Source organism: Terrapene carolina, unplaced genomic scaffold (genome assembly GCF_002925995.2).
Source record: "Terrapene carolina triunguis isolate 2854851 unplaced genomic scaffold, T_m_triunguis-2.0 Scaffold33715, whole genome shotgun sequence".
Taxonomy (NCBI): Eukaryota; Metazoa; Chordata; order Testudines; family Emydidae; genus Terrapene; species Terrapene triunguis.
The window spans coordinates 3,915,120-3,941,189 of record NW_020698066.1 but is presented as its reverse complement, the minus strand read 5'-3'; the positions used below and the strand labels follow the sequence as shown (position 1 = coordinate 3,941,189).

Here is a 26,070-nt window from a genome sequence, read left to right as displayed (position 1 = left end):
CAAATCCAAAGGTCAGAAGTCCGGACTGAGAGTAAGCAAGGACTGGAGCTATGCAAAACTTTCCCTTTCTTCCAGATTTTCCTAGGAATCTAACATGGTTTCAGATTTTATGCCTGAAACTGACGAGATTTGCTGATGTTTGTAAATCTTTTGACATAGTTTACCCAAGCTTTGTATGAACTTGAGCTGAGTTACTGTTTTGGTTGGAAACCTTACAAAACTTAATGGATCCATGTGGAGTCCATCCAAAATTGCGCAAAACTTAGTGAATTTAGCTGAGCTTTATTATAGTTTATAACCCGAGAAATCCAAGCACTTTGGGGTTGGGAATTCACGATCAAGATCACAGGAAAAAAGGTTTGCAAGAACCTGAGTGAAATGAAATCACCATGTACAGTTCTTGCCAGGACATGTGCATGCTATTTATTCCCGGTCTGCCATTAACCTGCTATGCGAACATCATCAAGTTTCTTAACTGCTCTGCTCCAGTTTGCCCATTCATAAAAATGGCAGTAATGCTTACTTATTTCACCAGCGTATTGCAAAGCTTGGTTAATTTTTCAAAGTTCTTAGCACTTTTGTCCAAGGATCTCTAAGTGCAATATATTATTCTTGTGATAGCAACTGCTGAGGAAAGGTAGAGCCTGAAGGCTTTTCAGTTTTTCACAGGTTTTGCTGGATGCTTCGTTGTCCCTGATAATTTACTTTTAGTATTGTCTCATAGTTGTATCTGCTCTAATGGTTAAATTCCTGCCAATACATGTGTTTTCAAAGATCTACAACCAGTATAAGAAACTATTTATTGATTGGTGCATTATACCTTGAGTGGGATTAAAACATTAGTGATGTCCACAAGCACTGGGCTGGAATTTGAGCACTATAATTTGCTGCACATCTGAAGCCTACATAAACTAGGAGAGTTATAAAGGCAGGGGTTTAAAGCTAATGTTAGAAAATTATATAGTACACAGGTTAAGAAAAGAGTGTCTGTACATCTGGGTATAGTGCTTAGATTATCCACAAATACTTTGTGTTTGTTTAAAAAGTCATAAGATACATATAGTGCATAATCAGCAATAACCCAAATGTAGGTGAATAAATTTAACAATACAGTTTAGATATTAGCATCCAAATATTTGGGTACATACTCAAGAAAAATTGTACAGAGTTGGTTGTGGAAAGCAAAATATATCCAAAACTACATGGAATACAAGGAGTGCCAGTGCTTAGATTCTAGCAAAATTTAACACTTCAGGTTATTTTAATTGTATACTGAACTCCTACCCAGAAATTTGACAATTGACTTGTTGACTCAGGAGTGTTACACTAATTGACTGTTAAGTTTGGATCCCAGAGCCTCTAACCAGTTGTTAAACTCTGAGTAGGCATGTCAATAACATGCCAGCGGCAGTTTTAGGGGGTGGAGAATACTGCTGGGTTCATGTCTTTCGGATTCAGCTCTCTGCGTTAGGAGATGTGTGAAGTCGGGTGTGAGTGCTGCTACAGGCAGAGATACAAGGACAGCTAATTGCTAGCTCAGAAGCTCTGATTTCACGAGGGGAGAACTACTGCTGCTGGAGTACAAACTGACAGGATCATGACAGAGCCAAGCAGTAGAAAAGAAGGATTTAAAAAATGCCGGAGTGCCACTTTCAGCATTGATGGCTTTAGCTTTACAATAGGTGAGGCTTTTTGTTTTAATTTCCCTCCCTCCCTTTTCTTCTAGCTTTCTTTGTATATTAGGCACAGTATGAGGAGACAGTTTATCCACCAACAATGCTTTTTGAAATGCATAGATGTCCTGTAACTTTTGCTTTGCTTTGTATCCAGCTGTTTTCTTTATTTTCCTCTGTCGAAGAAATTTGCCTTTGACTAGTAGCTGCTCTAAACCCTTTTATCTGTTTTTTTTGGAATAGAGGTTTGCACAACTTTTGTTTTGGAGCCTTACCTCAGGAAAGCCTGTGTTTTAGGATTACATGTTTCTAACTTGCTTGATGCATTTCCTTCCGACAAGTCCGGTAACATAAGCACTGGGAGTTTGGGGGTTTGTTTTTTTATTATTTCTTGGCTCATCTAGTAAGCTTTCAAAGACTTATGACCATGTGCTATTTTCTAGCTAAAGTAGAAACGTATAATCTCTTTATATATATGCTAGCATTGGAAAGTGCATCAGGAGAGCTTTTAATTTCTAGGGCCATGTTTGTTCCTGGTGCAGTTGTTTACATAAGGAATGGATTTGGTGCTTTGTGTTCATTATGCTGGCAGGGGAGAAAAAGTGAGCCTTCTCAGAGCTACAGGTGTCTGCAGATTTTTTTTCTTTCTTTGTGAGGCTTGCTGTGCAAAGATTAGATGCGCTGAGTAACCTGAACAGGCTGTTCTTTCAAAATTTTACATCTCACTGGGCTGCATTATGCAAATCCCTGTATATCTCAAAAAGAAAACAAGCCACCATGCCGATTTTAATTTTTCTTTGTAATTCAAGAGGGAATTTTGGATAATCTATGTGGAAGAAACCATCACTTTATGTATATCTTTTAGAAATTGACTCAAATCTGCTCTCTTGCACTACTGAAGTCAGCAGAGTTTATTCTGGATTTACATTGGTGTAACTGAGCGCAGAATTTTGTTCTCTAATGATGGATGCAAACTTTTTGTTGGATGTGAGAACTTCCCTCTCTTGTCTTCCAAGCCTTGTAATGCCTTTTGCAACTGTTTAAATAGCTCTCCTAGAAAGTAGGTTTTAAGTTAGACTATGCACTGCAGGAAAATATTTTCATATAGCAGTATGTTAATGTCCATACAGCACTTTGAAGAGGAAAAGTACAACACAAATATTATGCATTATTTTTATTTTACTTTAACTATGGAGAGGCTACCACCTCTCCATAATAAAGTTTAATCAAGATTCCATTATAAAGGCCTATTTAACACATTGTATCTTTATGAATAAATAGGGTTATTTGGCATCACTTTGCATCACTCTGTGGTAATTTGGGGGATTAGCATTCCCATGGTGCTGTTCTCTTTTTGGGCCTAGGAAGGACACAGTACTAGCTTAGGCAACAAAGCATTTGTGTGTGTGCTTAATTTTATTAATACATACTTAGAACCAACAAGATTTCTGTCTTGGCTATTTGTCTCTTATTACTAGTTATGCTAGAGAAAACTGAATCAGATTTTGCATCAAAGGACTTGGATTTACAATTCCAACTTCATGGGTTTTTTTAAGACAGTAGTCATGCTATCTCACAGATGTTTTCCTCAAGATTTATGCACAAATGGGTACCCAAGGAAAACAACTAACCATTTGCATGTTATCGTACACTATAGTATGTAGAAATAGAATATTATAGGTATATTTCAAAAGGATCTGTGTGGCTTGACAAATGTGCACTGATTTGACATATGCGTTTGTGATAACTTTGCAAACATGCTTCCTAAGATTACTAGTACACAAAGGATTCTTGAGTGATCAAATATGTGTAAGTTTCTGTACCGAAGACTGTGAATATTTCTTAGCAATTGCATGCCAACTAAAAACTATGAGGAATGGGCTTAACATTAGTATTTCTTCCTTTTGATTGGAAGAGAATTCTGCCTCGGTATTTAGAACGAGGTTTTCAAAGAGTCTCAGTGATTCCTTGGAAATATTGAGCTCCCACAACTTCTATTGAGGTTAATAGGAATTGTGGGAAGTCAGTACTTTTGAAGATCAGGCAATAAAACTGTAAAAATATGAGGCTGAAAACAGTCTGTGCTGAGCTGGAACTCTGTGTAAAATGACATGCGATGTACATTTTAATCTGTCTATGCATCTAATTGCTGTCTTCCAGCTAGGAGATGACTTACTGTGTGGCTGTTTGCTTAATGATGATTTACAATTAGACTTATTGTAGCTTTTCTTGGAGAAGGGTTTGGGCCTAATATTGAAGATCAGTTGTGTGGGTTGCTATTATTCTAATGCAGGGAAGGTTGGGGAAATGCCCTTTTCCCATAACTCTGTTCTTTGGCTCCAGGCATTCATGCAACCCTTATAGCTCCATCATACTGGTGCTGGTCAGTGTCCTGTTCATGCCATAGTGTTAATTAGAGCAGGTTCAAGGCTGCTGTAATTTTCAGCCTGGTATTGGAGGCCCAAAGAAACAGTTCTGGCAGCTGGGAATATCAGGAAAGCAGAGACTCTGGCTATGCTCCTTTCTCCCAGCGACAGCCATTATGACTGGGGCTGTGAGGAGTCATGGTGGAAACTTCTACACCAGGTGGAAACTTCCTGAGTAGCCACTTAAATTGGGTGTATGGTCCCTTTGCACTAGTGGAGTTATGCAAACGGACCATAGTGGGCCTATGAATCAAGTCCCTTGATTTCTATGGGACCATTCAGGATAATAAATCTACCCAGTAGTAAATATTTGTTCTGAGACCTTTATTTGACTTCCCTCTCCATCTGGACATTTCACAGTCTATGAAGTTTTTGCCTGGAGTGGGGCTATTAGATTCGAATTCTTCCAGAAGGATAAATTATCTCTGTAGCCAATTTCCCCATTCAGAAATAAGCAAATCAGAGTGCAAGTGAAAGTTTAAAAGACTAGCGATGAAAACACAGTGCCTGTTTCTTGCTTTGCACCCTGTCTTGTCACTCCGGTGCATAGTGAGTGTAGAACACTAGTGTATCAGAATGCTAGTGTTTCGTATCTACTGTTTCATATCTACCTGGTCTAATTGACTAAACTAAATATGCAAGGAAGTGAAGAATCAGACCCACTGTCCTTCAGCTTGAGAAGATGGTAAACAAAAATGTCAACAAGATGATATTTTCCTTCTTTGTTAATCATTTTTCTATGATTAAAAGCTAATTTTAACCCCGTGCTTTTCATATCCAGAAGTGTTTGAATAACATTAAGTGTCCTAGCCACATGAGTCTAACGAATTTATTGTTCTAGAATACAATTATAACTACACCTCTACCCCGATATAACGCGACCCGATATAACACGAATTCGGATATAATGCGGTAAAGCAGCGCTCCGGGGGGGCGGGGCTGCGTGCTCCGGCAGATCAAAGCAAGTTCGATCTAACACGGTTTCACCTATAACGCGGTAAGATTTTTTTGGCTCCCGAGGTCAGCATTATATTGGGGTAGAGGTGTATTAGAAGTAACTGAATTGGTTGGGAGTTCTACTGTAACTCAACATTGTTTAGGTATTGGGGGAGGGGGAAGACACTGACCTGAAATAAATGGTTTTGTGGGTCTGATTCATAACAATGTTGTCAACCATTTATGAGATCTTGCAGCAAAGACTCTTTGAGCTTCACTGTCATTAAAATGGACACTGCCACCATTCTGCATGCAGAGCTCCAGTTAAAATAAATGGGAGCTGTGTGTCCAGATCAATGGTAGTTCAGTCTCTGGTCAGTATTTATTCATAAGCTCTGTTTCCTGTGTCTTCAAAGTTTGTGATTTTCTGATTCATTCATTGAACCCCATTTTGGTGTTAAATTTCAAGTGGTGAACCAGGGAAGTGTATTTATGAAGTGCGTACACAGACACAATGTTCTTATTCGGTCACTGCAGAAATTTACCTTGGTAATCTATTTTGTGCATTGGTTATATAAATATTGTGACTTGTGAAGATATGTGCACTGTTTATTTTAATCTGTCATATGACTCCAGGCAGGAGTGGGGCTCAAAGTTTTAGGTAAAGGTTCTACAGTGAAGCAGAGTGTAGCTTTATTAGAATAAGGAAAACCTCTTTACCTCTAAAGTTCCTTGTTAGAGGAAAATGATTCTGTTTCTCTGACATTTTCACTTGATAGGCTCTCAGCAGAAGTTCCAATATTCAAACTAGCTGACGTGTATGGTTTAGATTTTTATTCAAAGAGGGGTGTGGACAATCAAACATCAAACGAGTGAGAAAGATATGAAGTTTGCACTGTGCTTATTTTGCTGTTCAATTGAAAGACTGTCTTTACATTATCTAGATAATAGTTGCTATTTATGTGTACTGTAACTTTAATTTTTTAGGAGTTCTTCTGATGGCAGCTGCCATCTTGTAATCTGATCAGATACTACCTGCTACAGAGGAAACACCCACACTGTACTCTTTCATGGAAGTTTTACTTTTGTTCTGTTTTTTATTCTTAATGTAAAATAAATGTCAATCTGACTGACAGTACATAGTTGTTCTTTATGTACAGGAAATTATAACAAGTATTGCCCACACGTTCTCAGGAATCCCTTTTCTTCATTTTTTGGGGGGGAAAACAAGGGAATTGTAATATCACATTGACACCCTGGGGGAGAGGGGTAGGGAGCCTAAATTGATCTTTCCTGTAATGAGGTTGCATTTTTTCATGATCGTCACAATGGGATTCCCCTCAGCTTCTTCAGAAGTGCAGTGCTAACTCCAGGAGCTCCCTTGATCATCTGCAACGGCTTTTAAAGAGGTACTGTTGGTGGAAAACATCTTTGCAGTTGAGATGGTATGGGTGCCTCACTCCACATTTGTACTGTGCTGCTCGGATATACTTCTTCTTTTCTTTAAAGAGCCATGTTAGTGCATTAGGACGGCACCTGGAATCAGCACTGCACTTCCCAAATACAAGTAGCTTGCAAGGGTCCCACTAACTATGCTATGCGTTAACCTAATTTAGTGGCTTTTCAGATTTTTCCTTCTGTGGATTGCTGTGAAAAAAAATGATCACTCTTTGGTGGCCAAGGTGAAATGCATTTCGTGGGCTCAGTCCATTTTCTAGTGGCCAGGTGTCCAATGTCAGGAAAAACAACATAATTGGTACTACTATTGGTAGAGAAGGAACCTGAAGTACATTTCCACCTCTGGAAGTGAGCCTTCCAAGTCAGGACTGAATTCTAGTTTGGGGGTAGTGTGAAGGGAGCTCCACTTGCATATCCATGAGCTGTTTCTGTTCTGCAGATAGAAAACTTCAATCACTGGGGATTTCAGTCAGCATATTTCACCAGGACTAAGCTGTTACACGAATTTTTAAAAAACCCAGTTCCAGTGATGCAACTAAGAGTTCTGCTTACCACTGTTTTTTGATAGAGAGGAACTGATAATAGTAATTTTGATGTTTAAGTCAAGTATCTTGCCACCTGAACCAGTAGAACTGGGAATTCTAAGCATGATAATGTGATACTAACCTACCTATATGATAAAAATTTGTCTTTATTTTAATTATTTTATTAAATAGTCAGTGTACTCTGAAACCAATACAGATATAATATGATATAAAGAAACGAAAGACAAATGTAGTGAAAAGAAAACTGACAACAAATATATTGTATGCAATGTTGTAGCCATGTTGGTCTCAAGGTATTAGAGGCACAAGGTGGGTGAGGTAGTATCTTTTATTGGACCAACTTTTGTTGGTGAGAGAGACAAGCTTTCAAGCTTACACATAACTTCTCTACAGGTCTGGTTCAGGTTTTACTAGACCTGAAGAAGAGCTCTGTGTAAGCTCCAAAGCTTGTCCCTGTCACCAACAGAAGTTGGTCCAATAAAAGATAATGTTTTCACCCCTCAGCTCAGAGAGCCGAGAAGCCTCACCCACCTTGTCTCTCTAACAAACTTATTGTGGAACGAGAATCTAAAAAGGTGCAAGTTGCTATTAACTCTGTTCCCAAATTACAAAGCCAGACTCAAACCTGTCTGATAGATCTGTTTGCTATGCATGAAATTCACTTCACTTCCATGAATGTTGAATGATCAGAATTATGTGGGTGAGGTGTAGACTTGTGCTGGCCCTCTACACAGTGGTGAATTGCACCCTGATGCACTAATAAGCAACATGAATTCCTGTTATGATTTGCTCTTATATGTCTTTGCAGTTGTGGTTCCTACATGGTGAACAAATATCTGATAATGGGCTCTTCAATCTTTCAGAGCACAGCGTAACACCTCCAATGGAGAGAAGGTGTAAATTTTTAAGAGTAATTGCCTGTTGGAACAATTTTCCAAGGGTCATGGTGGATTCTCCATCATGGGCAATTTTTAAATTAAGATTGGATGTTTTTCTAAAAGACAAGCTCTAGGAATTATTTTGGGGAAGCTCTATATACAGGAGGTCAGACTAGATGATCACAATGGTCTCTTCTGGCTTGGGAATCGCTGAATCCATAAGGGAGAGAGGGATTTCAATGGGAGTAGAGGGGACTCAACATTTCATAGGAGTGCTCCGCACTTTACAGGATGGAGTCCTACATGCGCTTTACTTTGCAAAGGCCTGGCCATCCTTTAATAGCGTTATGATGATTTACACCAACTGAGGACCTAGCTGCCTCTTGTACTAAACCACTTTGCCCCATGGTACGTATCTTGGCACACAATTAAAGAGTCAGTGTCCTGGGTTGACATCTGGTATGTCAAAATAATTCTGAGGTGAAAGATGATTGCCAGTTCTGAGGCCAAACTCAGTGGAGTAGAAACTGGATCAGGTCGTGCTGTGGCACTTCAGTACGCATCACTTCTAAAGTATTTTTTTCCCCTGTCAATTTCATTTCTAAGGGAAGCTGTGAAATGTAAAACCTTTGCACTGTGTTTTGACATGTGAGAGTAGGCAGCATTATCCGCCATGTTTGGGCCTTGCGTGTAGGAAAATAAGCTCATGAGCTTTAGACAAGGAGGAGAGGTGATAGGAGTGACAATAATGATTTTATCCACTAAGGAGAATTCCTCTGACTATCTTGTATAATTTTTTTGAATTTTGACTGTCTGAGGCAAATCCTGCCCTCGACTTTCTAGATACATAACATCACCACTGCGGTTCAACTGATTTATCTATCTTACCATAGTATCTGAGCATATGATTGTGTGTACAACCCACTGTGGCAGCAAAAGGGTTAATGAGAGTCTGGAGGCTCAATTAGACAACTTATCTATACCTGGAAGGTGTGTAGATTCAATTTGTTATCAGACCCTGCTGAGGAGGAGCTGGTTATCATCATAAAGGAAGGAATTCAGAAGAACAGAGAGGAGAGAGACTCAGGAAGGTGGAGATCTAGGAGAGAAGGGGTCTAGGGCAGTGGCTCTCCATCCTTTCCAGACTACTGTACCCATTTCAGGAATCTGATTTGTTTTACATACCCCCAAGTTTCACCTCACTTAAAAACTACTTGCTTTCAAAATCAGAAATAAAAATACAAAAGTCACAGCACACTATTACTGAAAAATGGCTTACTTTTTCATTTTTACTAAATAATTATAAAATAAACCAATTGGAATATACATACTGTACTTGCATTTCAGTGTATAGTGTATATAGAGCAGTATAAACAAGTCATTTATGACATTTTAGTGCTTTTTATGTAGCCTGTTGTAAAACTAGGCAAATATCTAGATATAAGTTGATGTGCCCCCCTGGAAGATCTGTGTGTACCCCCAAGCATATATGTATCCCCAGTTGAGAACCCGCTCCTGCTTTCTGGGAAGGGAAGTATGGGGAAGCTACACGAAGGAGCTAACTCTGTGGTGGGCCCTAAAATGGGCAAGGTTCCAGGTATGTAGCCCTGTAGGTCAGTGTTCCAGAAGAGAACCCAGAGGGACTAAAAACTCAGGCCCGGGGGAGCGGGGGAGGGCAGCGGCTAAACTTCTGTGTGTTCGGGAGTGTTTGAGTTCTGTTGGGGAGAAACCCAGGAACCTGCTATTCTGAGTGGGATTGAAGAGGAGCCCTGGAGACAGAGGTGGGGGAGTTGGGAGAGAGACTGTATGGATGACTAGTAGTGTGGCTGGAAACTTTATTTGGGACGCGTTACTCTGGAAGGGTTGAGACTACATGACCTTGGTGGAGGGACAAGTTGCTAGAAGAACGGAATCACCACTGGGCCTGAATGGCTGTCAGACCCCAAGGCCACTGGGGGGAAGGTCCTGCTGTGCTTTGCCCTGCCATGAGGGGGCATGTCAGCTGGTGAGTTACTCTTCAACAGAGCACCTCACGTTCTTGAATGTATTTATCCTTACAACACCCTTGTGAGGTAGGGAAGTGCTATTATCCCCATTTTACAGATGGCGAACTGAGGCACAGACCGACTAAATGACTGGCCCAAGGTTACACAGGAAGTCTGCAGCGGTGTGAGGAATTGAGCCCATGTCTCCTGAGCCCTAGACTAGCATCCCAACCACTAGATCATGCTTCTTCCTTAGGGAGAGGATGCAGAGAGGGAGCACATGGTTCATATATGTATATGTTCATGTATGTATATGAACCGCAGAACAGTGCTCCAATATGGCTGTCTCTGGTAACAGAGATGGGCTGTTCTGGGGCATAGACAATGGGATTGTCTCTGTCCTTTATGTATGGTGTTGGAGTGGGGAGCACAGTGACAGGCTGCACCGTTGCTTTCCAACCCTGGGGGAGGGAAGATTCCTTCGGCAAACCATGTTTAATTCAGCTTTATCCAGGGATCAATGAGACTTTTAGCTGAGTAATAGCTGCAAGTTTCAGGCTGCAGAAGGTGCTAAACTCAATACCAATCATATAGTCAATGTTTCGTGTCTGCCTAACAAAATTATCTTGTTGTTTTGCACTTCAGTCACTAGTCTCATTAAATCCATTGACCTGTAAAATAACTACTTAAGACCTGTAGCAGTAAGAGAATATTTGCAGATTCTTTAAAATTACAAATAAATACAATGTAAACCCGTTCAAACTGAGTTCCTTTTTTACTTGACAAGACTCAAGTTTGGGTGTTTGTATTTCCCTGATAACACCTAAAGTAGTGTAAGGAATGCAGGGAAATAGGCTTCTTGCATTTGGTGTCAGAGATGTCACTTATTGTTGCAGGAGAATCATAGAAGCCTGAACTCAGTCTCACCAGTTTAGGAAAAGCATTTAAATTCACCGCTTAGAACATTTCTATTTAGCTGACTTAGTCTGGGTTACCTCATAGGACCACAGAAGTTAGAGGAAGGAAAGACTTTTAGGTAATCTAATCGATATCTCCTCCAGAGTTTGCTATGGCCACTGTAATTTTAAACATTTCACCTTGGATACACTGGTGACCAAACAAACTTGGCATGAAACAAGCCTGAATTTAGGAAATTACCCTCCCTTTCCAAATCTAAATTATGAGAGAAATCAAAGATAGAAAGTGGTTGATTTTTTTCTATTAAGGTTATGTATTTCTGGCCAATACAAGATTTGAAGACTGGGGGAGAGAGCTTTCAAATCTAACCGTCTTTTGGGATTTGTTCTGCCACAGAACTATTTTTAAAAAAAATTCTTATGCTCTGCTAATTAGCCTGTTTTTTCGTATGCAGTGTAAATGCACGTTTGTGGCTCTGTAGCTATGTTCTCATTTACACCAATGTAAATCTGGAGTAACACCACTCAAGTCAAGGCGTATGAAAACTCATAGCTCCACTGAGGTTGAGAGCTACAATGATTTACACTAGCTGAGAATCTGGCCTCAAAGATTTACACTAGTGTGGAGTAATTTAGAAAATAATCTGACCTATAATTGAAGCAATTTAAATCACACAGAGTGAAGCCTACCAGCCATATTCATTTTCCATAGCGCATTTCCAAGAATTCATAAACAATTGTGTTGATTTTTCCTAGCTTCTCTCTCCAGTGACATAGATTGTATTTAATAGTTCCACTGAAACCTGACCCTGGATTTCTAATAGCTACCAACTTGAGATTTTCAGAACTCAGAATGTAACTCCTGGTATTAAATCAGTATCTGGAACCTATGATCTCTGGCTGTTTTTCAAAGTTGAAAATGTGATGCGTGGAAAGTTGTAGTAATTACTGAACAGATGCACTTAATAAGGTCTCTACTGGATTTCCAGCTGGCAACTAGAGCAGTGTGCTGGGACAATGTGACTGCAGTCACTTGGATCATTATGTGACATCACATCCTCCCCCTTGTTGTCATAGCAGCTGTAATCATTCCACTGAAAACTTCCCCAAGGAAGACTGCAAACATCATCTTTCTCTGTTAAGTGGAAGTTCATGGTGTTTTGTTGCTTGCTGCTACTGTATGATGCCATTTCTTATTCCTATTCATTTAAGACCTTCTTCCCCTACAATTTACATTAATGTGTTAGGCAGTGTTACAGACCATCAAATGTTGTGCAGCTGGGGATAAACAACTGCTCAGCCAATGCAACTTTAATTTTTACCTACAATTCCTTTACTGTTCCAGCATCAGAGTTCTCCCAAGCAGACCACGTTAGCGAGAAGTAAATGTAAGTGGAACCAGATTTAAAGAACACTGCGCCTGATTCTTAACTTACATCAGTTTCAAGTCAGTGTAACTCTACTGACTTCAGTAGAATTATAGCTGATTTATACTTGTGAGAGGAGAATTGAGAGTACTGTTGGTATCTGTCATTTTGTCATCTGTCTATTTTAGTATTAATGTAAAACATTAAAACTGAAATCATTCTAAAAATTTAACTTGGTACTCTCTTCCTCATATATGTGGATTTCTTATTTTTTGCAATTCTTTCAAGTTGGATGCTGTTTTATCAGTTTCCCTTTTCATTTTGTAGTCTTTCATTTCTGATTCTGATATGCTTGCACAATGCTAACATCCAAAGATGTAGGAAAATGGTGACAGCAATACAACTTCCACTAGAATTTTCTTCCTCACCTTTGGTATTCACTTTCCATGAATAACTGTTCAATTGAGTTTTTGCTCAGATAAACCAAATGCTAAGCCATCATAGAAACCAGGGCTGGAAGGGACCTCAGGAGGTCATCTAGCCTAACCGCTGCTCAAAGCAGGACCAATTCTCAGACAGATTTTTGCCCCAGTTCCCTAAATGGCCTCCTCAAGGATTGAACTCACAACCCTGGGTTTAGCAGACCAATGCTCAAACCACTGAGCTATCCCTCCCCCCATGCTCCAGTATACATACACAGTGAATTTTGTAATATGCCACAGAGGCAGACATGAAGCAACAGCAGAGAAGTTCCAGTAGCAGAGTTTTAACATTAGTTAAAATAATGCAAATAATGAGACCTGCTTGAAAATATACTGTAGGAAAAGGATTTATGGGCAAAATATTCCTCTAACCTATAGAGTAATACTAATACCCAGAACTTGGGTATTCCACCCATGTGGATCCTAGAGTCAATAATCATAGTTTTTTCACTATGGTATTCAGCTTTTTCAACATGTATAGATCACCAACAGGAGAATTTTGTCCCCAGGCCATGATCCTGCGATTGAGTGTGCACACATGAATCCCCATTGAAGTCAATGGAGCTTTACTTAGGTGCACTCATTCACAGTCAGCTTGTAGGATTGGGGCCTCCTTTAATTGCCTGGCAAAGGTACATTCCATAATCAGTGGAGAACAATTCCATTTTTCTTTAAAAAGTGTACATTGAAATTTTAACTGAGCAGAATTGCACTTTTGGGACACTGAATAGCTGGTGAAGAATAGGCTGTAACCTTGAGATTCATAGGTGGTGAAGCTGGTTGGCCTTATTGCAGGTCGCATTAAGGGCTAGCTCCATCTCCTGTTAAAATCAATGGGACTCTTACCACTGATTTCCTAGATAAGGAAGCTTCCACTTGGACTCAATATAACTTTGGATGTATTATTCTTTTCTTTATGCGCACATGGTTCATGCCCAAATAAGTAAAATTTTTGAGGAAAATATTAACTGCAGTGAGGAAATTGGAAGAACTACCTCTCCAATTTTTATAAGTTGGGTAATGTGTATATAATGGGCTGTTACTCAGCACTCTCAGCAGTGCAAATTATGTAGAGAACAGATGAAAAATCTTCTGTCAATTTGCAATAGTTTGTGGTTATACTTCCTCCTCCACTCCCAGCAATGGACTTATTAAATATCCAGATGCACACATACTATAAAGAATCAATGGAATTTGAACTGAAGACTGTCATCACTAAACTGTGGCTTGACTCATCCTTGAAGTGCAGTTCTACCCCCAAAAATGACTCTGTAAAAATATCATCTTTGAGGGTTCTAAGGTTTGTTTGTCTCTCAGTGACTCCATATATTTGTGCAACCCTGAAAATTGAGGAGATAATTTGGCCTGCAGGATTGTTAATACTGGTGGTGATGTGCAAGAAGGAAAAAACAGACTGTGTTTACAGAGCTGGTGACTTGGGGGAGGGAAGAGACTTCCTATAGTTTTATTTGTAAACTGAGCAAATTTAATATATAGAGAGTAATTGAGAAACAATAGCATAAAATCCCACAACGCCGCTTTCACAGCTTTTCAGAATAGAAACATGTTTTAAGTTATAGAACGATCTCATCCAATGGAGAGAACTCTTCATAGCAGCAGTTCTATCATGCCCCAGTAGATGGCATTGGGACATGTACTTTACTCATAAATTCTCTTAAGACTTTTTCAAACTCACTTGTATGAAGTGTTTTAGAGAGGCATGGTGGGTAAGGTAATATCTTTCATTGGACCAAATTCTGTGGGTGGTGGGGGGGGGGCTTACATAGTGCTCTTCTTTAGAAGTGTGGCTTTTTGTGGGCTCTATTCACTTACTCCTGGGGGCATACTGCACCAAAAAATTAAATACTGTGCACAATATTTTAAAATTCTGCGCATTTTATTTGTCAAAATAACACTACATAGTCATGCCAGTTTTAATTATTTTGGTGATTTATTTCAAAATACCTATCAGCAAGTATGTTTGTAACAATACAGACACACACAATTTCCCTCAGGAGTAGAGAGTTAAAGAAGCCCCTATGACAACCCAGTTCCTGTTTCTTTGCTCCCCTCTCCCCCTCCCCTTCGCCTAGCTGGGGGGGAAGGGGGCAGACCACCACAACCACCCCAGAGCCCAGCTGAGCCCCTCCCAGCCAATAAACCCAACCCCCCTCCTTCCCAGAGCCTAATTGTGGCCCCCCCAGCCAGATACCCACACCCTATCCCGCCCAAAGCCTAGCCCCAAGGCTCCCTGGCCCAGATACCTGCACATACTCCCCAGAGCCCAGGGATCCAGAGGGAGAAATAGCCTGATGCTCGGTGCCAGGCTTGTACAGAGTTTCCTGTGTGTCGCCCTCTCCTTCCCTCAGAGTGTGCTGGGAAATGCAGCTGCCAGGAACCCTCTAGCTTAGCGGTTCTCAATCAGGGTTCTGCAGCCTCCAGGGGGTCCGTGAGCCCTTTCAAGGGTCTGTGGGGCCCCATGGCTGAAGCCCCAATCACCGGCGCCCCCTGCAGGGTTGAAGCTGGGGGAGGTGCAGGGCTGAATCCTGGAGCCTTGAGCCCTGGTGCTCCCTGTGGGGCAGAAGCCCTGAGTGCATGGGCAGAGTTGGGGACATGGAGGGCATTTTGCCCCCCCCCCCACTGCACCACAAGATCACGGCAGTCCCGGGGGAGGGCGCTTGGTGGAAGGGGTCTGCCCCCCCCCCCCCATGCCCACACTCACCTGCAGTGGGAGGTGGAGTGACCCAGCCCCAGCCCGCTCTGCTTCCCCAGCCGTGTCGCTCGGGGAAGGACCGCCCCCCGCACTCACCGGCAGCTGAGCTGGCAGAGTGGAGCGGCCTGGGGCTGGGTTGCTCCACTTCCCGCCGCTGCCGGTGAGTGCAGGGTCGCTGGGGGAAGAGGTGGAGTGGGGGCAGGCCAGGGGCAGAGCAGGAGGGAAGGCTAAGAAGCGGGGCGGAGGGAGTTGTCCTGGGCCCCACCCCCCCCGTAGGGATGGCCCTGCCCTTGCAACAGGCACAGCCCGCGGGTGGGGGGTGGGGGTCGGCCGGGGGATAGGGCTGGCCACCGGAGCTGGTGCTGCCTAGGGCACCATGAAATTTGTAGCTGCGTATTCTGCATATTCCTAGGGATGGCCCTGCTGCCCACACACAGCCCCAGCTACCTCCCCCTGCAAGTTGAGCTACCCCGTCTGCACACAGCCCCTAGCGACACCCCCCCGCAAGTTACCCCTCCCGCCGCCTGCACACACTCCCTAGCTACCCTCCCCCTGCACTCTAAGCTGTTTTCAAACTTTTTGAGCTAAGCCTCCCACCTTTGAGTTATAATTTTTGATTGTATCCCCTCCGCTCCCAACCCAGACTGGCTGGGTGGCCTGCTGAGGTGAGTCAGGGGGTGGAGGTGGCACTCCCTCCCTGGACCCCACCATGTGGAGGTGGCTCGAGCCCTGCTGGTCCCAATTCCCCCCCCCCGCACAAATAGAAGTCAAACTATGCCTATGCCCAAGGCCCCAGCCCCGAGCCCCCCCTGCCCCTGCCCCCCTTCTGGGCCATGGAATTTTTATAGCATGTTAAGGGGGGGCCTCAGAGAGAAAAAGGTTGAAAACCCTTGCTCTAGCTCCCTCTCCCTCCCCCTAGCAGTGTCTTCTATGTGCAAGCTGGGCTCTACTGGGTCCAGCGGTCCCTAGTGGCGGACAGCAGCAGTGCAGCCCATTTCAGTGCGGAGGGGGGGAGGAAAGAAATTCTGCATGCACAACGTCAATTTCTGCAAAATTCTACATTGTGCAGTGGTGCAGAATTGCCCCAGGAGTAATTTAGTGCACTTCTGCCAACGTATGGCCATCTAGCCCAGTGGCTCTCAACCTTTCCAGACTGCTGTACCCCTTTCAGGAGTCTGATTTGTCTTGCGCATCCCCAAGTTTCACCTAACTTTAAAACTACTTGCTTACAAAACTAGACATAAAAATACAAAAGTATCACAGCACACTATTACTGAAAAATGGCTTACGTTCTCATTTTTACCATATAGTTATAAAATAAATTGGAATATAAATATTGTACTTGCATTTTAGTGTATAGAGCAGCATAAACAAGTCATTGTCTGTTTGAAATTTAGTTTGTACTGACTTCACTAGTGCTTTTTTATGTAGCCTGCTGTAAAAATAGGCAAATATCTAGATGAGTTCATGTACCCCCTGGAAGACTCCTGTGTACTTCCAGTGGTATGTGTACCCTGGATTGAGAACCATTGAGGCTGCTTAGCACCACAGGCCATTTTTACTTAGATGCCTAAATATGGATTTTGCAGCATCATTTTAGGCATCCAAGCGTACACACCTAGAGTGTTCCTCCCACTGCTGTAACTCACCAGCTATGCCAAGCTAGTAAATCCACCTCGATGAGAGGCGTAAGGCTTAGGTCGACATAGTTCTGGCAATGCAGTGTCTGTAGAGACACTTTTGGTCTGATGTCCATCTGTTTGCATTTGGAAAGGAAGATGATCATCGAGGTGGATTTACTAGCTTGGCACAGCTGGTGAGTTACAGCAGTGGGAGGAACACTCTAGTGTGTACGCTTACGTATTTAGGTTGACATAAGCTGCCTTACATCGACTTAACATTGCAATGTAGACATGCCCCAAATCTAATACATTTATCACTGTCACAGAAAGAACAATGAAGAATTGTCTTCCTAATAGATAGTGTCATAGATGGTGCAGGGAGTCCATTATAATCTACTGAGGAGGGCTGGTATTGCTGTAAAGTCATGTAAAGAAAAGAGGTAATTCCTGCTGCTACTAGGAAACACGATAACTCTTAAAATCCATTTACGAAAGCTCATTTTAAGGCAGGTGAAGTAATAATCAAGAGGAGAGGGATTTTCAAAAGCCCTCAGGGTTGGCCAGCTTTGCTCCCACTGAAATCTATGACTGACTGTAAAGGAAGCAGAACTGGGCCAATATTGAGTGCTTTTGAAAATCCCATCCTAAATAAAGATAGCTAATTGGTATCCTTTGTTCAGAGCAATTTATTTAATAAAATAATTCCAATATAGCCAAGACACATCGGCTCCTGATGATCTTTATAGTTGATGGTTTGGTTTTTCATAAATAGTATAGCACAGGGGTGGGCAGACTACGGCCCACAGGCCGGATCTGGCCCGCCAGCCGTTTTAATCCAGTCCTCAAGGTCCTGCTGGGGAGTGGAGTCTGGGGCTTGCCCCGCTCTGGCGCTTCAGCCAGGGAGCAGGGTAGGGGGCCACTCCACGCAGCTCCCAGAAGCAGGGGCATGGCCCCGCTCCAGCCAGGCAGCAGGGTCGGGGGCTGCTCCACATGGCTCCTGGAAGCCGCAGCATGGCCCCACTCCGGCTCCTCCACGTAGGGGTAGCCAGGGGGCTCTGCTCTGCACGTTGCCCCCACCCCAAGTGCCGCCTCCACAGCTCCCATTGGTGGGAACTGCAGCCAATGGGAGCTGCAGGGGCTGCACCTGCGGATGGGGTAGTGCGCAGAGCCGCCTGGCCGCAGCTCCACATAGGAGCTGGAGGGGGGACATGGCCGCTGCTTCCAGGAGCTGTTTGAGATAAGTGCCGCCCCGAGCCTGCACCCCTGAGCCTCTCCCCATGCCCCAACCCCCTCCCGTCCTCCGAACCCCTCGATCCCAGCCCGGAGCACCTTCCTGCACCCCAAACCCCTCTGTGACAGTGTACCCCATGAGGCTTTATGGGGAGGGGGTGCTTATAAATGTACGTATGACATAACTGGAATATGTTTTGTGCTGCCTGTGCCAGGTAACATATTTCTGTAAAGGTTATGGTCTACTGAATCTATTCATCCTATTTGTACATATCTATATCTATATCTATATATATCATTTTCTACTTGAGGTTAAGAATATGGGCTGTATGCTTGCTTGGTTTCTAAGTAAGCTTTGGGAGGCATTTGGTCAGCTTCTTTAGGAAGGAATTCGCCAGGTTAAGTATCTGATCAGGAAACACTTGGGGAACAATGCATCTTGGAATGCTCCAATCCACATAAGAAGTCTTCCTGGAGACATGCAAGATACCATGTGGACAATGGCATCGGCCTGTAAAGACTGCGTCATGCAGGGGCATGTGACTTGCCCAGGTGACTCCAAAACTCCATCTTGGAGCTGGACTTTGCATAGGAGGGAGGAGGAGGGTCCCCACCCACAAGAGTCTATTTAAACTCGTGGGAGACCCCTCCATTTTGTCTTCAGCTGGCTAAAGAAGGAGCCTCTCCACCCCCCCCCAGGATACTTGAAGGAGACTGAAACAAAGGACAGTAATTATAGGGGGTGTGAGTGATTGCTGGACCCAGGCTAAAAGGAGATTAGCCTGTAAAAGGGAGTGCTCTGGAACTGGTGAGGAAATTATCTGTATTTAGTTTGATTAGACATAGATTTGCGCATTTTATTTTATTTTGCTTGGTGACTTACTTTGTTCTGTCTGTTACCACTTGGAGCCACGTAAATCCTACTGTCTGTATTTAATAAAATCACTTTTTATTTAGTAATTTACTCAGAGTATGTATTAATACCTGGGGGAGCAAACAACTGTGCATATCTCTCTATCAGTGTTATAGAGGGCGAACAATTTATGAGTTTACTCTGTATAAGCTTTATGCAGGGTAAAACGGATTTATCTGGGTTTAGACCCCATTGGGAGTTGGGCATCTGAGTGCTAAAGACAAGCACACTACTGTGAGCTGTTTTCAGGTAAACTTGCAGCTTTGGGACAAGTGATTCAGACCCTGGGTCTGTGTTGAAGCCAGACAGGAGTGTCTGACTCAGCAAGACAGGGTGCTGGAGTCCTGAGCTGGCAGGGAAATCAGGAGCAGAGGTAGTCTTTGCACATTAGCTGGCAGCTCCCAAGGGGGTTTCTGTGATTCAACCCGTCACACCCTCATCCCCAGCCCCAGCCCCACCCCAAAGCCTGCACCCCCAGCCGGAGCCCTCCCCCTCCCTCTCCCCCCTGCACTCCCCTTCTCAGCCCGGAGCCCCCTCCTGCACCCTGAACTCCTCAGTTCTGGCCCTACCCCAGAGCCTGCACCACCAACCAGAGCCCTCACCCCCTCCTGCATCCCAACCCCAACTTTGTGAGCATTCATGGCCCACCATACAATTTCTGCTCCCCAATGTGGCCCTCGGGCCAAAAAGTTTGCTCACCCCTGGTATAACATATTAGGGTGAAATGATACAAAAGGTCTCACTTAAATGTGTTTAAACCTATGTTACTCCATTGACTTAAAAGGAGTTATTCTTGATTCTCACAGGTGTAAATGAGAGGAGAATTGGGCTCAAAATGTAGAAAGCAATTCAGGCACATCCAGGTTTATCATGTTTGGTTATGGGGGGAAGAGGGTAGAAGGATCCTAAGATGCATGTTTCATCATTTCCCCTCTTAAATTTGCTCAGGAGTGATTGGGTCCAATAGCACTATCTAGCAATGCAAAGACATGTACTCAGTGAGATCATTAGGCCTCAGCCGCTGTTAAGTGTTTTAAGTAGGCTTCACTTAAACTAGCCACAGCCGTAACTTGAATCTGAATCTATGTCAGATGGTATTATCCCATAGCCACACACACACCTCAACATCTCATTAAGCCTTCTGTACTAACATACTCCAGCTTGTTTCCATCTCTGAAGTGCCAACAATTTATCGTCATTCTAGGTGCTTGTTAGCATTGTCATTGTCGTATCTCCATGGCTAAGGCATAGAGCTTAATTGTTCTTGAATCTACATGTGTGAGCACTGAGGATGCCAATTACAGCACCACAGAGAACTTTTTTCTTTTTTTTCTCTTAATTAATTGGCCTCTCAGAGTTGGTAAGACAACTCCCACCTGTTCATGCTCTCTGTATGTGTGTATATATATCTCCTCAATATATGTTTCACTCAATATGCATCCGAAGAAGTGGGTTGTAGCCCACGAAAGCTTATGCTCTAATAAATTTGTTAGTCTCTAAGGTGCCACAAGTACTCCTGTTCTTTTTACAGAGAACTAAGATTCACTTACTGCTGTCAGTTTGACAGAATTATCAGAGTAAATGGTCCTTAATGTGAGATTCTGTTTATTCTGTAGTGATGTTTTTGCCTTTTGTTTCAGTCTAATACTTTCTATTAATTAGAATTCATCATGCCATTTGACTGAAGTAGCTTCTTTTTACAGTGAAATTTTGAAAACTGACTTGTCATTTATGTACATGCTCTGTTTGCATGCTTGCCCTTTGAAGCGCGAGTGCTATTTGAGCCCTTTGCTTTACCAGGAATCACTTTCTTACACTAACATTTTATATACATAATTATCTTTTTCCATCTCTGCACTGATGTTTAAATGAAACCTTAGGGATGTATTCCCATCTGATTGTGTGTGTTTACATGTTATGTTCAATCACTTGTATTTGATGTCTATCTTATATTATGTTTAATAAATAAGCTTTGTATCTTTACAAAGTTCTTAACTTTTAATATTTTAGTGAAGTTAGGTGCCAAACTTGCATAGGCCCTTTTGAAAATCCCATTTTTAGGCACCTAAATATCTTTGAAACTCTGGCCTTTGGACACTTCTGAAACTTGTATTCATCATGCCTAGGTGCAGGGGCGAGGGAGCTTTTGAACTAGGAAGATCGGTATTCTATAAATAACTAATTATGGGAGAACAGACCTATCAATCACTGTTTTCATTTTTTTTAAAGAATCATAATGGCATCAGGTGGATCCTGAAATCAGAAACAAAAGGGATGACTCTCTGAAAATTCATGAAGAATGAGAGAGAGAGGGGTGTGTGTGTGTGTGTGTGTGTGTGTGTGTGTGTGTCCAGACACAGCTATTTTAATGAGCAGCTATTAGTCAACTCCAAAGAAGGAACCAAACTCTGCGTAAACATAAACTGGTTTTGTGCTACGGAACTGTTGCTCAGTTCAATTAAAAATCTACCTTTCTAATTTGAAGAGCAGACAGCTGATGCATTTGATAGATTTGTCATCATATCCCATTAATTGCTGGTAAAGGTGGTGCAGATCAAATTTTGTCTTATTCAGTACAAAATATTTCTGTGTTCATGACTACAGCATGTCGATTGTTAAAGACTCAAAGACATATTCAAATGACTAGGCCACCGGTGAGGCCATATATTTAGCATCTTTTGGAGTTCAACAGGAAAGAACTCTAAGCATGGGTAAATCTGTGCAGATACAAGAAGAACTGACGTGAGTTTCTACCAGAACTTGAACAGAGGTGAACTCACGTGGAATGTGTGCTGTGGTTCAAGAAAGTTGGATTGCTTCATACATGTCAATTCTATCTAGTTGGGTTTTCCCACTCCTTCCCCACCTTTTTATTTCTTTAAAACCAGCAAAAGCATCCCAGTGGGGTGGGAGGGGAGGAAGTGAGGGTAAGGGAACCCTGATAATTTTTGAATTATGTTTCTTGTTTTGTTGAAAAACAAAAACATGTGAATAATTTAGAAGGCAACACAACCTGTGTTCTCTTTTGTAACTTTTCATGGAGGGAAAATTAAAAACCTCAATAACTTTTTGACTCCTCTACTGGAAGGTATTTGAAATTTCACAAACAAGTTCTGGCCAGAGCCTGCAGCCCTAAGCCTCTCCCTGCGCCCCAACCCCCTGCCCGAGCCCTGATCCCCCTCCCGCCCACCGAACTGCTCGATCCCAGCCTGGAGCACCCTCCTGCACCCCAAACCCCTCATCCCCAGACCCACCCCAGAGCCTGCAGCCCCAGCCAGAGTCTGCACCCCTTCCCGCACCCAACCTCCTGCCCCAGCCCTGATTCCCCCTCCTGCCCTCTGAACCCCTCGGTCCCAGCCCGGATATTTATTACATAGAGATTTATTCTCTATGTAAAAGAATAAATTGACACAAATCAGACATCAGGAATGGTAACATACAAAAGCCAGTAGGAGAACACATCAATCTCCCTGGACATTCTATAACAGATTTAAAAGTAGCCATTCTTCAACCAAAAAAACCTTCAAAAACAGACTTCAAAGAGAAACTGCAGAATTAAAATTCATTTGCAAATTTAACACCATTAATTTGGGCTTGAATAGGGACTGGGAGTGGCTGGCTCATTACAAAAGCAACTTTCCCTCTCTTGGTATTGACACTTCCTCAGCAATTATTGGGAGTGGACTATACCCACCCTGATTGAATTGGCCCCGTCAACACTGGTTCTCCACTTGTAAGGTAACTCCCTTCTCTTCATGTATAATAATGCCTGCATCTGAAGAAGTGGGTTTTTTACCCACAAAAGCTTATGCCCAAATAAATCTGTTAGTCTTTAAGGTGCCACCGGACTCCTCGCTTTAATTATATCTGTTTCCAATCATGAAGTCACTGTGGCCACTAAGGATATGCCTGCGCAGAAGTCTGGAGTGAGTGGGAGTGAGTGTTCCAGCCTGGGTCAACAAACCCAAGCTAGCAGGGCTCGGGCTAGTGCTCTAAAAATAGTTCTAGAGAGAGTGCTTTGAAGCTGTGGCTTGGGCTCTGAAGGCTAGGGAAGGGGGTGGGCGTTGGAGCCCGAGATCCAGCCCAAGCTGGAACATCCACTGCTATTTTTAGTGTGCTACCATGAGCCCTGCTAGCCCGTCTCTCTACTCAGGCTGGGAGGCTTGCTCTCTGCTGCAGTGTAGACATGTAGTTATGCAGCCACAGATTTATTTCGGAGTGTGGTCTGTTCATTCTTTGATTGCTGGAACAGCACTATTATTTAGAAAGGGGAAAGAGAATTTTTCATACAAAACCAGCAATGTGCCGAGGAAAAAACGTTTAGGTATGGGTATAATTACATAGTAATGGGTATAATTACATAGTTTAATCCATCCCTACTGTATCTGCAATGTAGCTACAGTGTAGTACAGCTAATGAAAAGAGTAGTCACTTGCTTATTTCACAGTAGTTTCATTTAGTGCCTTTCCATAGAACAAAACTGACTGAGGCATTTTTCTTTCTCCTAGAATAATGATTTCATTTCAGAACTCACATGTATTTTTTAAGGTAGGGATGATGTGACATATTATCCCGTGCCAGTGTTTTGCTGAGGGATTTCACCAAGGTTGTATAATCAAGCCCAGAGCTATTAAATATTCTCATGCAGACCTTTTCTTTCCTGTTTCAGTTTGACTCTGGTTGTAAAGTGTCAGGCCTTTTAAAACATGAGTTTTAAATATATACGAACACAAGGCATTTTTAATTAAGACACTTTGGGGAAGGAGTGTATGTCATACTGGTTGTGTTTCTTTTACTGGTGAAGATAGTTTTATATGAGGTAAAAATTGTTACCTGAAATTGGGCCAGCTAGTAAGCTTAGGGAGGACTAATGACCCACCAGAGTTTGGCAGAAAGCAGCATGTTTATTATACTGATAGCTAAGCTCAAAAGAAGGGGGAGGGTCACACTCACACTCGCATACTCGCGCTTGGCACTGGAGATGTCCGGATCCTTCAAGATAAATGTTCCACAGCGCAGCGATGTACGGTGTAATGAAGGTAAGTCTTCCCAAGGCACCATGGAATGCAACGCGGCGAGCCACTGGCCAGGCGGTCCGGGCGAAGGGCCTTCACAGGAGGTACAATCTTGTGAGTGCACTCCTGATCACATGGCCCCTTCCCCTTCTAAGGACCTGTTCCTCCTGGCCTGTGACTAGAGATGACTTGGCCGCATCTGGTTGGTAAAAACTCCACTTTGGACAGTGTCCATGGAGTGTCCATGCATTGGGTGTGTGAGCACTCTCTAATTAGAATCCCAGACACCTTGTCTACCTACGAGCTCTTCTGATCTTCCAGTTGTTCAAGGAGCCAAATCATCCCACAAGCATTCCAGGAGGTAGCGGGAGGGGGAAAGCCACTTCACAAGTATTCAAAGAGGGAGAGGAGACAAAAGGAGGGGTGGGGGGAGAGTGTAACAGACCTTTTGAACATACAGGTTATACAGAGCATACAGATCACTGCTGCTCCTACAACAAAAATATCTTTCATTTTTGTAACACCCGCCATCTGAAGATTTCAAAGCACTTTACAAGGTTAATCAATTTAGCCTTACAATTCCCACCCCCTGAATGTAGGCAAATATTATCACCATGTGATGGGGTGCATAGCCTGTGCTGACGGAGAAAAAATGAACTGTGGCCAGACAGCAATTAGTGCACCCAATTGCACATGGAGGGTATGCCTGGCTGGGGAGGAGCTGGGTGGCTGAATTAAGGATGAGTCTCAGCTGAGGGAGTAGGGTGATTAAAGAAAGGACTTCAGAGTAGCAGAAGGACTTTGGAATAGCAGAAGGGAGGCAGGAGACCCAGGAGAGAATAGGCCTTGAGATCATCTCACAAGATGGGAGCTCTGGCAAGGGGCCAGGAAAGACACTGAGAAGTCACAGGGGTTGATCAAGGTTCTGTGGTGAGTTGACAAAAAGGCAAGACCCCCAAGAAGGCAGCTTGCCAGTCCTGTTTCCAGAGGAAAGAGACACAGGCACAGATAGAGAGACAGCCCTGGGAGGCGTTCCTTGGTACCAGAGCTGGAAAGACCTCTGCAGAGCCTGGGAAGGGGTGAAGAGTCTGCAAAAGAATGAGCCCAGGAAGGGGCAGAGGAAAAGACCTAGGCCTTGGCTGCACTTGCAAGTTAGAGTGCATTAAGTCAGCCCTGGGCGCCCTAACTCCTGAAGTGTCCACACTGGCAAGGCACTTAGAGTGCCTGGACTCTGCAGCTGGAGCGCTCATGGTAATCCATCTCCACGAGAAGCCTAGAGCTTTCTGTGCCCTGGCTGAAACGCCCGGGTGTCAGTATGGACGACGTGTTGCATTACTGCGCTGTGATTGGCCTCCGGAAATGTCCCATAACCCTTGAAGTCAAGTGGCCACTCTTGTCATTGTTTTGAACTCGGCTGCAGACATGCGGATATCCCCTTTCAAAGCTCCGTTTCTGACAGCTGGCTGCTTATCTGCTCTGGGACAAAGCAAACCATTACTGTGGAATGCTGCTGCCGCCGAGGCGTGTGTGTGTGTGTGTGTGGGGGGGGCTGATGGGGTTTCCCCCTGCTGCTGTCTGAACTTACAAGACAGCATGCTGACACACTCTGCCCCCCAAAACACACTGTCTCTCCCCCCACATACACACAACACACTCCCTGTCACACTCCCCCCCCCCCCCCCCATTTGAAAAGCATGCTGCAGCCACTTCCACACTGAGATAGCTACTGCTCTCTGTGGCATTGCAAGAGCTGCTAATGTGGCTTACAGCTGACCGTGTAAACACACGACAGCATTTTCCTTGCTGCGGTCTCCGAGGGCTGATCTAACTCCTGGTGCTCTACATCTGCAAGTGTAGCCATGCCCCAGTAGGGTGACCAGATGTCCCGATTTTATAGGGACAGTCCTGAT

The 26,070-nt window shown here is 43.4% G+C and overlaps 1 protein-coding gene across 1 annotated transcript in view; it reads left to right on the top strand.

Moving 5' to 3' along the window:
- The first annotated feature begins 1,537 nt into the window (after positions 1-1,537).
- Positions 1,538-26,070, top strand: part of LOC112104949 (calcium/calmodulin-dependent 3',5'-cyclic nucleotide phosphodiesterase 1C) — a 429,477-nt gene continuing 404,944 nt past the window's right edge. The window contains exon 1 of the mRNA XM_024197556.2: positions 1,538-1,682. Within this exon, the coding sequence (XP_024053324.1) occupies positions 1,598-1,682 (85 nt within the window). The 5' untranslated portion in view covers positions 1,538-1,597. The remainder of the gene's footprint in view (positions 1,683-26,070) is intronic.